At 36.2% G+C, this 16,139-nt stretch overlaps 1 protein-coding gene across 1 annotated transcript in view; it reads right to left on the reverse strand.

Annotated features, from left to right (window-relative positions):
• The window catches only part of oca2 (oculocutaneous albinism II), a 43,118-nt gene that overhangs the window by 11,929 nt on the left and 15,050 nt on the right, over positions 1 to 16,139 (reverse strand). The window contains exons 13-20 of the mRNA XM_086161779.1: positions 15,232 to 15,356; positions 13,915 to 14,053; positions 8,671 to 8,803; positions 6,789 to 6,936; positions 6,155 to 6,212; positions 5,925 to 6,033; positions 1,838 to 1,965; positions 582 to 641 (exon numbers count right to left, since the gene is read on the reverse strand). Coding sequence (XP_086017905.1) covers positions 582 to 641; positions 1,838 to 1,965; positions 5,925 to 6,033; positions 6,155 to 6,212; positions 6,789 to 6,936; positions 8,671 to 8,803; positions 13,915 to 14,053; positions 15,232 to 15,356 — 900 coding nt within the window. The remainder of the gene's footprint in view (positions 1 to 581; positions 642 to 1,837; positions 1,966 to 5,924; positions 6,034 to 6,154; positions 6,213 to 6,788; positions 6,937 to 8,670; positions 8,804 to 13,914; positions 14,054 to 15,231; positions 15,357 to 16,139) is intronic.

The following is a 16,139-nucleotide window of genomic DNA, read 5'->3' on the forward strand; positions in this document are numbered from 1 at the left end:
TAATGAAAGCGACAGATTGAAAAAATCTGCCACTAAAAAGAGGCACTTGTGTTCGGGAGCAGAAGCTGAGATGCTCTTTGCCCCCAGGTTATAGTCTCTGAGCTGCGCACATGATGATCTGCCAACTCTCCATATGCGACGTGTAGAAAAGTTTGAGAAACAATATCTTGTCCTTTCAATTGTACTCAATCGAGAGAGACGGGCCAAGCAATTCTTCCCCACGTTGTTTGGCAACATGGAAGACCATAATCCATGAATAGCACACCACCTGCCATTTGTGATTATTAGAGTTACAGCAGCTCATAGATTAAACACAAGCTGACATGCCTATTACAAGAGCAATTCCCAACTAGTGGATGCATCAGTGTATGATACACACAAGCTGGGAAATAGTGGGAATTTAACACAAACACCTTCACCTGCCAAATGAAATCAGATGTAAACCAAATAATTTAATTCAGAGCGTTGAGAAACAAAGAATCAAAAAGCATGAAATACAATATCTTGTCACCTGTGCCAAATTAACAGTTATGCCACTTTAGTTAAGCCTCAAGCGTTGAGAATCAAAACAAAATACTCACTTTTATAAGCTGTGCCGTCTGTTCGCCGATATAGTCAATAAGCTGCAACTGGGCTAAAGCCTAAACAAAGAAGGAGAGAGGATTAATTTGAATTGAAAAATCCAAAGGTGGCATTAAAACATAGACCGAAAAAATGTTTATTTACTGTAACCGCCCAGTGCAAGGAAGCGTCTGTTCCTTGTTATCCAGTCATTCATTATCTACTGTTTTTCCTGCTATTACGGGCACAGCGATGGTTAACATCACTAGCCCAATATGCATTTTTGTTTGGATGTTTTTGGCTACAAAATCTTTTGTATTATTTTTATTATGATCATATTCGTTTCCTTATTTTAGGCCAGACCTGGGCATTTTACGGCCCGCGGGCCACATCCGGCCTGTTTTGCTTTTTTATCCGGCCCGCCAAAGTATTTTCTTTGAACATTTTAGTAAGTATTTTCAATCAATATTAAATTTAGAAACTCCTTTTTTATTTTTGTTTAATTTTGTATGGATGATTACATGCAAAATAATGTCGGTGCATTCATACGATCATTAATGATTTTAAAGTAAAAATAAGATGCCAAAAAATGTAAATATTTAAATTGCAATTATAATTTTGTTTTATGTACATGATATCTATTAGGTGCGCGCATAAAAATTAAAAAAGAAATTTGGCTTGCCAGCCAAAATAATTGCCCACCCCCGTTCTAGGCAGTGTGTGCCAGCGCTAACGCACAAAATTGGCTGGGTGAATTAATTTGTGGGAAAACTCTGCAACTACATGCATAGTGCAAAGGGTAACATTTTTTCCAATATTAATGTATTTATCAAGTGCACTTTCTTTGATTATTATAATTTTTTATTATTGTATTATTTCTTCCGTCTGTTTTAATACACAGAAGGAAAGGGATGTTTTGAAAAACAATTTAGATAAAAAGAGCTACTAATCTTCACTCTCAAAGCATTTCTTTCTTCCTCCTAGAAAAAAAATCACCCACATGTAACAATGTAGTCATAATTGTCTTTGGCGCACCTTTTATCTAAAAGTGCGGGGAAGCTCATCTTCTCAGATTCTCAGATCAAATTAATATGTATTTCACAGAATGACTCAGGACAAACTCTTTCAACGATTTGCTAGAGACATTCATCATGTTTTGTGAATTTACTGACATGGACATGGAAAATATTGAAAAAAAAAATGCACCAGGAGTTTAAAACTATATTCTCTATATCATTTTATCTGTATAAAATGTGACATTTAATAGTAACTGTACCTCCATCAAAACAAAGAGGGCAGCAAAGAAGAGTAGTGTGGCCCACTCCACTCGGTGCAAGATGATCTCAAAGTCCTGGATGTCAGCCAGAACCAAAAGCCATAGAGCGCCCAGGACTGCAATCCATCCTGAGAGAGAGCCAGAATTAGAAATAGCACCAGACAACCTCCAAACACAACCCTATTTGTAAAACATCTTTCAAGTCCTCCCACAATAAATTACTGGAATTGCAGGTTTCAGAAGCCTGCCTAGCACAATACTGCTCATTGAAAAAAATGTTTTCCTGTTTTTCTGCGGTATATACTGCATATCAAAAGAATTTTCTGCTTAAATTTTTTTTTTCCCCATGCAGGTAAATAATTTATGACATCTGTATGCTCACCACTTTCTGCAGAGATGTCACATAGCCTATTCGGGATCAATTTAACTTTTTAAAAACAGTCTTTATGAAATTGCAGTTTAAGTGTGACTGTTAAGATGCTGTCCCTGCTACCTGAAGATTTCTAAAGTAAGTTACTTTAATTATGCAAGTGAAATTGTATATGCAAAGAAGTTCTCATCACCTAATGCAAGAAAATAAAAACACATAAGTAATGGACAGAGATTTATCCCCAGACTCTTTTCTAAGAGTAATTTCATAGTTTCATAATTGGTGATCCTGACCTATTCTACATGGAAAGTGTCATCAGAAAGCAATGTTGTGATTTGACACCATATTTAAAAAAATGTGACTTGACTTGATTTAACTTGATAAGTATTATGTGATTTTATCTATGACAAGAGGCTTCAAAAGCTCTTGCTTTTTTGTCTTTTTCAAAATTTTCATTATTAAAAGAGTGATAATGATGAGACTGTTCAGCAGATCTAAAATCAGAAATGACTGCAGAGCTTTATGATTCACTTACATAACTGAATACTGTATAAAAGTCAACACATGGCATATATTTTATTTACAATTTTACTATTGGTAAGTTGAAGTTTTTGGACATAACTGATCAATCAAGTCTATCCAAGCTGGAGTTTTCTGTTTTGTTTTGTTTTGTTTTGTTTTGTTTTGTTTTGTTTTGTTTTGTTTTGCTTTGTTTTGTTTTGTTTTGTTTTGTTTTGTTTTGTTTTGTTTTGTTTTGAACCGAATAAATCTGAAACAAAGTCAACTACAGTCAAAGTATAAGTACAGTCAGTAGTTTGAATGAATTAAATCTTGCCCTGGGTTTCTCAAAGAAAATCAATGATTTTTTTTTCTTCATTTAAATGAAGAATGTGCATGCTGAATGTCATCTGACCAAACTTTGACAAGCCCGTGTTACTGAAATCTTTGTTTTTGAACATCGGTCTTCTAACCTCAACAGGGACAAAACAACACACTGCAGTGTTATCGTTCCCATTTAACAAATGTCATCCGAAGGACACCAGAGCTTTGCCAGAAATTAACAGAATTCAGTGAGTGACTAAATAGTTTCTGGGGAGTGTGGAGAAAAAGGATGTGCATCATGGAAATAGTCATCTTTATCTAAGGGTAGTGTCAGCATCATTGAAATGGGCCTCAAAGCCTGCAACCTAAACAGCATGTATAAATCTGCTAACATGCCAGAAGCAAGCTAAGCTCAAATTGACCCTTGTAGGGCATCCAGAGAAATTTAACAGCATTTGATTAACCACCAGCTAAATTCCTAAATGGAACTCTTGGCCTCATTTGCCAATATTAATGTCCAGTTGACTTTTGTTACTTCCATTTCTTTAATTCTTTCTCTTAACATTACATCCTTCAGCAGCTGCATTTCTAGATGAACCACCACAGTTGTTCTGAATGTGTAGAATTCCTCCTCTGAAATGGGTAACCGAAACAACATCCAATGTAGCCTCATCGAGGACTTGATGTGAAGGCTTTTAAAAACACGTTGCTGCGGTTGGAGGTCGCTCTCAACCTGATTTTCCTTCCCATTGAAATATCGATGATATTTCTCAACTCCTGCTGTGTCCGGTCATTGCTGCTCTGACAATCAGTTATAGAAATAGTCAGGCTTTACTGTCATTGTAAGACACAAAAAACAGTTAGAACCATTGATTTCTACATATAGGATATCCATCTTTGAGGATAACAATTCTAGTGCCTTTTGAACTAGCATCTAGTGGTACAGTAACTGATTTGTTAATATCTTGACATTTCTGTTTTGGAACAGTCAAAACCAAGGTTTTTTTTATAATGTACTGGTTTTGTATCCATCCAGTGCCTTCCTGTCTAAATCCTCTTATACTGAGTACGGGACTGTCTCTGAAAATTAGAATATTGTGATAAAGCTCTTTATCATCTGTACTGCAATTAAAAAAAAAAAAAAAAAAAAATTCATGATATTCTAATATTTTGAGATAGGATTTTTGAGTTTTCTTAAGATGTAAGCCATAATCAGCAATATTAAAATAATAAAAGGCTTGCAGTATTTCAGTTGATTTGTAATGAATCCAGAATTTATGACATTTTTGTTTTTGTAATTGCATTACAGAAGATAAAGAACTTTATCACAATATTCTAATTTTCGGAGATAGTCCTGTATATACCCAGTGGATTTAATTCCTTTTGTCTTGGCAATCCAGGTTTTATAATATTTTGCTTTCTGCATTTGAATCATCAGCTGATGGTAACGCTCATTAGTTTCCTCATGCAAGCAGGTCACTTGCAACACAATCTAGACCTTCAATTATCTGTGTAAAAGCCCAAATGTAATTCCAAAAAGCCAATCTAGGGATCTTCATCAGGTTTCATCTCCCCAAAAAAAAACTTGCTTTGCATTACAGGACATCTGAACCATTGTTCTCTTCTTGCTTCTGGGCTTGATTTGTAATGAATATGTCCTGAGAAAAAAAGTCAATCACTGCCCGCTGACTGATGTGATAAGCACCAGACCCACTGAGAGAGTGAAGAATGATCCGGCCCATTTAGCTTAAATTTTCAATCAATATTGAATTTAGAAACTCCTTTTTTTTCTATTGTTTCATTTTATATGGATGATTACATACAAAATAATGTGTAATGATTTTAAAGTTGAAATAGCATTTAAATAATTATATTGGCCCGTGCATAAAAATTAAAATAAGAAATGTGGCCCGCCAGACAAAATAATTGCCCACTCCTGAGTTAAGACAATGACATTTTCATACATGGATAAGTTGTTTTCATTCTCAGGGTAGTCTTAAAACTTCCTTTCCACTATATCTATTTTAACTTTCTCATCATCCTCAATTGACTGTAATATATGCTCCGATCGCCTCTTCTCCCTGTGCATTTCAACTTCCTTTATTTCTTTATCGTGTTTGTATCCAGGTCCTCCAATTATCAGCAAGACTGACTTACAAATGTGTAAGAGGTGAAAATTGTTCCATTATGTTACTTCTTCCTTTATGTCAGGCATCAAGAAGTATCAATAGGAACTCCATTATAATTCTGAGAGTATCTCCTAAAGCTGCTTGCCGTTACCACAGTGATCAGAATTTGCAGAACGCACCCAATTCCTTACCTTACTAACAATCCCTGGAAATGATCAAAAAAGTTATCCTACAACACTACATTCATGACGTCAAAAATAAATTTTTGGTATAAACACATTCATCTGTTTATAGCCATATATATATTTAGCCATATATATATAGCCATATATATATATAGCCATATATTTCCATCCTTTTTGAGTCTGACTTCCAAATGAACACAAGATTTTGCATTGACAGCCTCTGTTATCACAGAACTGATATCATAAACAAACAGTGATGTAACATTTTTTTGATGGAAAATGTTTCCAGGTCCATTCATATCAACAGCACCATTCATCTTTCCCTGTATTTCTTCATTAAAAACCCTTAAAAAAGAGACAAGTGCAACATAAATCCTTGGTCATGGGCAAAAAAAAAGTTTCAGATCAAAGATTTCAGAGTTCACTGCATGAATGCCAGTCCACATTTATTGCTAGTTTGTGGATATTTCATAAACCCAAATGCAAGGTTTGAGAAAACCAGGAGGAGTAATCGTTTGAAAAGGTCCACCTAGCTTTTTTTTTTTTTTTTAAACAAAATGAAATAATTAAACAGTGCTCACCGAGATCAAGATGAATGCTGGGCACAAAGGAGTTGAGAAAAAACATGAAGATAACCACCCCAAGAACGGATATACACTTGACTAAGAGGATCTTGTCAGTTATCCTGTGCTGTGAGATGGAAAAAAAACAAAACCATTTTATCATACCTTTGACAGCAGATACTGGGTCAACTTTGTTACTGAGATAACATCAACAGCCACAGATGGTGAAATACAGCATAAGGCCATACCTTCTTTTGCAGCTCTTGAATATTTTGTTCCCAGTTCTTATCCTCTTGAGAAATTTGTCTGTTACACAGAATAACCGTCAGATGAGTTGGATTTCGAGGATGACTTCAAATTCATCAGAAACATTTAATAACAGAAAATGATTCAATTTATGTTTAAAATGAGAGTAAATTCTTCGTTTATGATGTTCAATGTACTGTTTGATCTAGATAAATGAACTCATTGGAAAATAAATCAACCGGCTTTCAATGTGTTCTAATTTCGTTTCAAAATTTCAGGAAATGTCTTACAGCAAATCATTTCTTGATTGTTTTTAGTTAATCACCAGCTGAATATTATATTACTTCTTCATAAACCAATCACCATTTTACAAAGTCAATGTAATTATTCTGAAGGTCTGTGTATGTCTGTGTGTACGTGTGTATTTCCAGAGATAACAAAAAAGTATTTGTGCAGAAGCTTTTGTTATTTTCCTGAGCCTATGAAATAAGTACAAAAGTACAGAACTCTATTCTCAAACCACTTTATTTTGTCCTGCTTGAATGTGTTTAAAGATAAAATACTACATATCATATGAGCGACAACAGTTTTAACATTAAGAGAAATATTCTCTGTTTTCATTGCTTGTCGTTTTACCTTTGGAATGTTTTCATCATCTTGCGGAGCAGACTTTCTAGGTTTAGGACTTTTTGCATTAGAAGGCATTTCACTGCTGTCTCCTCTCGGCTGGCTGGATTAATGCGCTGAGCGGTCTGCCTCCACACAAGAATCTCATGCTTGAGCTCTGAGGAATGGGACACAGACCAGGAAACACCAAGGTGCAAGTCAATGCAGCTGCAAAAATTCCAAAATCATGGGAACGTTTTTTTGATCAAACTATTACTGACATAAATAAAGCGTTGGTCAATATATGATGAAAGAGCCCCGATGGAGGGTTTTAAGGACGGAGCACATTGACAAGCTCAGGAACGTCATGTCAGAACCGAAAATTATCCTAAACTGGGTCGCATGCTTTTATCGATACCTGTTGATGTCATCCTTACTCTGGGGGGGTTGCTAGGTGACCTTAATAGGATCTAACTGGCACAGGAAAAAAAACATTCCTGTAAGCAAATCTGCACAATTATCAGACGAGGCTGGATTTAGCTGGACTGGTGGGCCGGGTCGGCAGTAATTTCCATCAAATGTTCATGCAGCTTAATGTGACAATCCAGCTCCTAAGAGTTTATCATCAATGTGTCTTTAACCAGACGTCGAAAACTAAGAGGCTGTGTGGTCTCGTTTTTTTAATGATTTCCTGTTGAGCTTCTTCCACAGGGAGGACTTTTTTTGATTTCTGGAAAACCACTTAATTCAAGTAGTACTTTTGTATTAGTCTGACTATCATTCATCCACATCCCGGGGGCATCATAGAGAAATGAATACTCAGAATGCAGAGGCATTATTATCCACTCTGAACAAACTATGTTTATAATATGTTTATTCTTCTGAAATCATCCTATTACTTATCTTTTAATTCCTCTTCCCTCAGCTGCAGGGAATCATCAAATCTTTGTACTTAAGACCTTAAAACACTTGATAGCCTTAACCTTGACAATTTATGTTTTATTGTATTTCTTATTCTCCCTCCTTCCTACTATTATCTATTATTGTTAAGTTTTTGCTTGAAACTCTGGCACAACAATTTCCTTCAGGATGAATAAAGTTGTTCTTATCTTATCTTATCTTATCTGGATAAATAAGCATGTCTAGAGAGATGGTCAAATCATTTTCTCTTGTGTTTATTGTCCTTTAATTACATTTACAAGAGAACAACAGTCAAACTGATCAGAGGAAAGTAGCACCATTGGAATACAATGCACGATTAGTAAATATTGACCTACAAGAAGAATGAAACTTCAATATGGTGCACTTGGGCAAGGTCTCTTTTCTGCCAAATAGTTCAATCCATTTCTTAAGCCTCTATGTTTGTTTGGGTTTAGTTTTTAACTTAGGGATATGCTGTCTGAAACTATATTCACCAGACAGGAAAGAACTGGTAAAAGAGGCAACATTTGAAAGTGTTTCATCTTAGAGAACAACGTATTAACACCAATCACACTATTGCTCTACTCTCATTGAAACAGCTTTTTAAACAATCTAATATGTAATACCTGGGTGCGAGAATCCCAACTACAATTAAAAACCCAGAGTTGCATTTCGCAACCGGGAGGGATCTGGAATACCCTAACAATATTAATGATAAAAACGATTGTTATTATTATCCATCAATCCATCTTCTGCCGTTTATCTTGTTTATCGTGAGGGATGCTCGAGCCTATCCCAGCCGTCGTCGGGCGAGAGGCGGGGTTCACCCTGGACTGGTCGCCAGTCAATCGCAGGGCCACTTACAAAGACAGAATCGCTCATTCGAGGTTGTTTTCCCAATTTTTTTTCAATTAACCTGCTGCATGTTTTTAGATTGTGGGTGGACTACCGGAGAAAACCCACGCAAACCCCTCTGTTTGATATGACTCACCGACTATTTCCATTGATTCTTTATTGTAGAGCTTTTTGTTCCAGTAGAGCATTCGTAGGAAGGGAAACGACGTCAGAAGGACAAGGCAAATTCCAAGGAACATGTAGCCGGTGAAACCAGCAAAATCAATTCCCTGCGGTAGACAGAGTAACAGAAGAAAAAAGCTGCAATTATTATCTGTTTACGAGTTATATTTTCTCTCTGCCAAAACATATGTCAATACTAATCATTGTCATAGTCTAAGACACATATCAAGATTAAAAACAGTGACAGAAGGTGCATTTCCTTTAAGCATTCAGTATTCAACAACACTGTAATAGTGATTTGGATTTTGGTTAAGTTTGATAATGAACTTTGAAAATCCATGCATTTGTCAAATGGGAATACTTAATTCAATTCAGTAATGAAAAGTACATCCTGTAGATTTTATTGAAGTCCACCACCTTGATTGTCATGATGCAAATCTTGTCACCTTTATTACTCTATATCCTCTGAATATCCTCTCAAAATGGAGTCCAAATTTTTTATCAACATCATTTCCATCTGTAGAACATTCAAACAGTATCTATAACCAGTGGTTCTTAACCTGGGTTCGATCGAACCCCATGGGTTCGATCGAACCCCATGGGTTCGGCGAAGCTCGAGACGCACAACCAACTCTTATAATTCCCGATGACGCCCGGCTTGGCCATCACTGGCTGCAGGTGATCACGCAAATAGTTTGGCCTATCTGTGCTGCAGGGATTTTGGGGCGCTCAGTGGTCAACTTATGACTGTCGTGATCATATCTTTACCAGCAATCCTTTTTGAGGATGCTGGACATAAAAACAAAGAAAAGGAACAGACATTGTTGACTCTTTGCAAGATGAAGCCACACATTTCTGAATTAGTGTCTCAAAGGCAACAGCAGAAGTCACACTGATTTGTAGTAAGTACCGGTATTCATTAATATGTTTTTTATTTTTGTGTGAAAATCATGCTTTGCTGGTTTTGTTCTTTGAACACAGCGATGTTTATGCACAGTTCATTTTGTGCACCAGTAAAACATAAACAGTACCTGTGTCCAATGTGAAAAAAATCACATTTGATTTTTCCAATAAAGAAGGGTTCGGTGAATGCGCATATGAAACTGCTGGGGTTCAGTACCTCCAACAAGGTTAACCCTTGTGTTGTCTTGCGGGTCAAAAGTGACCCACTACCATGTTTAGCTGTAGAAAAAAAACACCTTAACCTATTTTTTTCCAACTTGAAATTTTATGACTTTTCCTAAAGAGACCCCATAATTAAAAAAAGTGATACTTCTTTTTTGTTTATGTTTCCATGTGGGCTGTACACCACTAGGGTACAAAGATTGTCTTATGGGTCATTTTTGACCTGTAGGACAAGGGAAGTAAACACAATATTAAGATCACACGAGGGTTAAGAACTTCTGATCTATACCTATCACAGCTGTTATTTTGCAAGTGGGTACACCCCCGGTCCATTGCCAGTCAAATCGCAAGGCCACATATGGAGACATGCAACCATTCACTCTCTCATTCAAACATCTGGGCATTTTAAGATCTCCAATTAAACTTTTGCATGATGTTTGACTGTGGGAGGAAACTAGAAAACCCATTCAAACAGAACTTAGAGACTCCACACAGTAAGGTCTCCAGTTGGAATAAAACCTGGGAGCTTTTCGTTGTTTGCAGAAGCACAAACCACTGCACCGCCGTGCTGCCATACTGTATGTGCAACACACTCTTCAATAAGGAAACAGTACACAAGTTACCTGATTTTCAGCTTCCAGTAATCAATATCCACTGTACCTGCACGCTATATGGAAGAACTGGGTGATTCCTGCTTCTACTGGAGTTTAAACTATGTGTTAAACTGTCCAAATTGTTTTGTGATACAAATGTAAAATAAGCTAGTAATTATATCAAAAAAAAGAAAAAAATCTGAAAATATAAAATGAAAGTGAAAAGCAAAGGGATTCGAAAATGATAGATTTCAACAAACGTCTGGACACCTGTCCCTCTAACCTGTCCCGTAATGGGTCAAAACTAAAAATGTCGAAATAATAATTATAATACATATATATGTGTTATGTATTATAATACAATAATAATTTCCTATGTCAGTGTAATTTCACACGTTTTGTTTGCATGCATCATTGTGGTCAAACCCATACCTGTGCATTGGTATAAAAATAAGGGATTTGGAGAGGGTCGCTTCTACTTCTGCTTTTCTCTGCTGTATAAATTGTCGGAAAACGTAGCACTCCCAAGTAAATTGTACAGTAACAAAGGAGGGGAGAGGTTTTCTATTCCCCTATACCACCTTGATTGTTTACAAACTGAAACACAAGGGCACTCGTTTGAGGGATGGGATCGCCTAACAAAAGGCTTCACTGCTTGGCCATTCTTTCTATCTCTGGGTTTTACCCGAAATCCCCTTGATACAAATAAGCAAGCGTGCAAATAAACAAATAAGTAGATAAACAATGTAGGCGCACACAAGCTGGCCTTATCAGAGGCCAGACATGATAATACTGTGTCCCCTGCCATCCTGTCCATGGAGGAAATACAGCCAAGACAAACTGGACAGGAAAGCTTAGGGTGAAAGGTTTGGTAGAGTCAACTCTATTTCCACAGACCACATACTGATGTATCCATGAATGCTAAAATGTAAAGCACGGGGAACAGACAGCGCATGAAGCAATGTGGTATTAAGTAATGTGACATTGGGCCCTCCAAGCATATGGCGAGTGAAGGTTACATTAACCCAGAGATCATTGGCTTTTTAATTCACTGATCAAGGGCAAAGATTGCTGCCATAAAACATTGGCTCAACTGTTAATGGTAGTAGACAGCAGTTTCTGTTGAATAAATTAAACCTTGTCATATCAAAAGTTTGTATTATATTTGACAACATGACTTGTAGGATTATGCAAGGTTTCATTTTGTTGTGTTGTGTTGTTTTGGTTTGGTTTTTGATGAGATTTTGTTAAACTATAAGTCTTGTTAGATATTAAAATGAAATTTTAAGACGATGTTAACTTTAGATAGCTAAACTTGAACTTTAACGTCAACAGAAAAAACCTTTCAGCTCAGCGATGTTAGCTTTGATTTTCGGCACAAAAATATTGATGGCTATTTTAAACATTTAACACGATGTGATCTCATCTATTGTTTAACCATGTCATGATTAAAAACAGACATTTTTAAACGGGGAAATTATGGACCAGTTACTCCTCATGTCGACTATAAACTACAAACTATTGACTGCTTATAATAAAGTCTTTTTCTGAAAAGAAAAATACATTCAGATGTACTTTTTGGCTCTTGAACACAAAGATACCGCATGCAGTTCCATGATTTGATTTTTTGGGGTAGTCATTTCATATTTCACAAAATATATTAAATGATTGAGAGGGATGGAGCCCTGCGATGGACTGGCAACCGGTCCAGGGTGTACCCCGACTCTTGCCAACATCCCTGTGACCACGACTGCCAGATAAGCAGCAGATAATGAATGGATGGACGGATGACATGGATGAATAGATGGATGGACAGCAAGATGGATCGATGGTCTAGAAGTCACTGTACGTCCCCTAATAAAATCATATATGGTACATGGGAAGTGTTCTTGCAGATTTCATTTGCACACCCACGGAAAGTCAGCAGGGGGTTCAGGTACAGGTGTTTGCACATTATTGCATGACAGTATCTGAAACCAGCTTTAAAGATTATTCAGCGGAAGTCTCTGTAATGTGCCAAAGCTGTTGTTGAGCTGCAGGTGTTCACTAAATGGTGCTAGTGCGGGAGGTTATAGGTTACTTTAGTTACTCTATCTGCACAGGTATTAAAAATGATTCAATATGCTGGCGGAGTGGATCTTTCATCTCCTGATACAGCTATAACTCTAAAGACTTTTTAAGAACAATATGTAAGAATATTTTAAAGTGTAATATGAGGTCTTGGGGAGGGAAGTTACAGCTTTGCCAATGTTTTGACATTTTTAATCCAGTTGATTTATGGTGGTAGCAGCCAAAGTACAAATTGCTTTTGCCATCGCTTTTATCCATTCATCAACTGTACTCGAACATAAATAAGGGTCATACGTCACATGCGTCACTATAGTAAAAATGTACAAAATGATTGTGCTAAACACAAACAGGTATGATCAGGTCTTACCCCACTGCAGAACACAGCAAAATCTGCAACCACATTCCAAATAGATGCACTATTATGGCCTTCTAGCCATGCATATCAAAGATTTTCATGGTACAGGAGATTTAAATGTACTTATCACAAACACCATAAGTTTAATGAAACCAATATTCCAGCTAATGAAATTTTAACCTATGCGTTAGGTTACAGAGCAATAGCTGTGCAGAAAGGGAAAATTAAGTGATCAAAAAAGTTCAAAATTCTCGTAAACATTTTTAATATTAATAATTATTCAAATGTGAAGGTATTTTGACATACTATAAACGTATGCATTCAAATTCATTGTCCATGACAGTATATGGATATATAATTTAATTTATGAAGCTAGGCTAAGGCTTAAAGTAATAATGACTTGATTAAATGTAAATAGATACTTGGTAATAGACATTGATATTTTTTTAGATTTTTAATACATGTTTCTATTGTTGATCTATCCAACAAGCATGTATTTTACTTAACCAGCTATACTATCTGCCTTTATGCTCTTTCAGTATCAATTCCTTAACATGAATCCTTTGACTGTACTTTCAAACAACTGTGTTCATGTAAAAAAAAACAACATTAGAAATTTAGTTGGTTTAAAAATGTGTCTGGAGTTTCTTTTCGGCTTAACTTTTCCAGGGGAGCAAAAAATACAATCACAATCCTCAGGAAGAGGATCTGGAATATTAGTCTTTTGATTATAGATTTCAATTGATTTTTCAGAAACACTACTTTGTAATCTAGATACTATGGTTGAAATTAATATACAAGTTACTGCTCATTCACTTCCCAAAATGCATAAAGCCATCATGATGACAGTCATGTCTGGAATTTCACTTTCGGATCTTTGAGGATTGAGATTTTACCGCTTGTTCGTCATTACCTCATTTACCATGTCAGCACAGTACAAGCTTCCACTTAAACTGCAGTTCATCCCACATCCTATTATATCTTTACCCACAAGTCAGTCTGCTTATCTGATTCGTGTCTTCGATTAAAGCATTATTAAGACCAAGTTTAAGCCGAGGACTGTGAAAGTGCCTACTTCTTTGCGCAGGGCCTGATTGGAGACTATAATCACATTGGGTGGATCTCCAACAGCTGTAGCAGCCCCTCCGATGTTTGTGAAGATTACTTCTGCAATCAGGACATGTCTGGGGTCTAGATTAAGCACTTCACACAACCTGTAAAATCAGATAGAGATAGAAAAGCCCTTTAGTCCCAAAAAGATCGCACGGAGAGGCGATTTGTTGGGATTTAAAAAAGGAAAAAAAAAGTACATGAGAACATGAAGAGGCATTTTGATTCACATCTGTAGCGGATATCACTCCTACATGATAGATAAGAAATTAGGATCAAGTTGTCGTTTACATCTGTGTCATTGGTCGCTAATGTCAGGTGTCCAAAAGTTCATTGATTAGCCCGACTTTGGTTATTTTGTTAACAACAATACATCTGTCTCTGTCTCTCTGTTTGACTGTATGTCTGTCAGCAGGATTACTGGAAATCTAACATCCTGAATTTCCCTTAACAGGGAGCAGGGTTTACTTGTTAAAAGGACGAATCGATTAGATGAAAAATTGCCTCTGAACACCGACAAGGACAGAGGTGGAAACTGTAATCTACAGAACCTCCTTCTATGCAAGATCTCTTGGCACCAATAGAATCTGAAATGGTTATAGTGGCTTTGTGTGGGTGAAACGGAGACGGTAGCAGAGAGGGTGGAGGAACAGTGTTGGTAGCTTTTCTTCATCTCATCGCCAACTAAGTTCCATATCTTTTTTTTTTTTTTTTTTTTTGCATTTAAAACATAAGCTTGCATTTGATTCCAATGAATACAAATTTACCTTCATTCAGTGCAATGAAAGAGGTCAGAAAGGTCAAGTCCAAGCAGCAGTTTATCATCACCATAACTTATATTTGGATGTTAGCTCTAACTATGTGAGTTATATTCTATGTCATGCTGAATGTTGCGTTAATGTCCTATTCCTCTAATGCGAATCAATTTTCCCCGACAGAGGCCTAAATTTACTAACTTAACTGAATTATTCATTGTGCCTGAAAAAACAAATTTCAAACTGTAATAAAGCACAGCAAGATTTTAGTTGCTCTTAAATTGCTATAGGCTATATTATGATTCCTTGACCTTTTAAGTCACCTATGTTACAAAGCATGTGGAGTTGTAGTAGAAATACAATTAGCAACAATGAAAGAACAGTGTATTTGAAGTCATATTTTGGCTGTTATTCACAACATAATAAATAGCAAAGCAGGTTGTAGCCTTAAACTCTAAATTTAAATAGTTAGGGTGAACTAACACAGATTGCATACAACTAGGTTCCGACATGCTGAATAATAATACCTTATAGTGACGGGGGTAAACAGCATCATTGTGGTCACATTGTCCAGGAAAGCTGAAAGAATGGCAGCAATGAGGCAAAGGATGATAATCATTGGCCACACTCTTCCTCTAGATAGGTGGTAAGCCTGCAAAGAGAGTTAATACAGATGTGAGACAAGGCCAGTAATAACAAATAATCTCAATTCATGTCACACCTTTGTAGAAAAACAAGTGAAAATCAAGAGAAATTAAGTTAAGCAAATGGGTGGCTTAATAGCGTCAGACATTAGTTGCATATTTAAATCTTCATAATGCCATAATACGGTGAAAAATAAAATAAAATAAAATAAAATAAAATAAAATAAAATAAAATAAAATAAAATAAAGGACTTATTAGAATGACAAAGTTTCAGTACAAGTCAAAACACAATTGCTAGAAGAAAAAATATCTAAGCAAGTCAGGAAATCTAATACTCAAAAGGATACTGTAAAACAAGTTAAAAACATGATAACCAATGTGCTGCAGGTAAGGATTTGCTGTTGTCATTTTTTATTTGCATTACATGCATGCCCTTGCCCTTGTCATTGAATCGACCTATTTGATGCTGTGCATTGTTGACATTAAGCAGGATAGCCCATACAATCTGCATTTGGACAAATCTAACTGGAGAATATTACCATTGATAATGCAAATGTTTAGTATAAGTTTATAATCACCAACCAATAATACAACATTCCAATTAAAAAACAAAGTACTACTGTAACTTATATATGCGAAAAGACACATCTGTTCTCACACACATACACACATGCATACACATGCAGTGCACAGAAAAAAGCCCTGGAAACCTTTGGTTTCTTGTTTCCCTGAGCTGTTCTTAGATCCATACTTTTGAAGTGCAGTTTGATATTGATGTTTCTGATTTTTA

The sequence above is a fragment of the Fistularia commersonii genome, chromosome 16 (assembly GCF_037954325.1).
Source record: "Fistularia commersonii isolate RoL2024-O1a breed Wild chromosome 16, RoL_Fcom_v1.0, whole genome shotgun sequence".
Taxonomy (NCBI): Eukaryota; Metazoa; Chordata; class Actinopteri; order Syngnathiformes; family Fistulariidae; genus Fistularia; species Fistularia commersonii.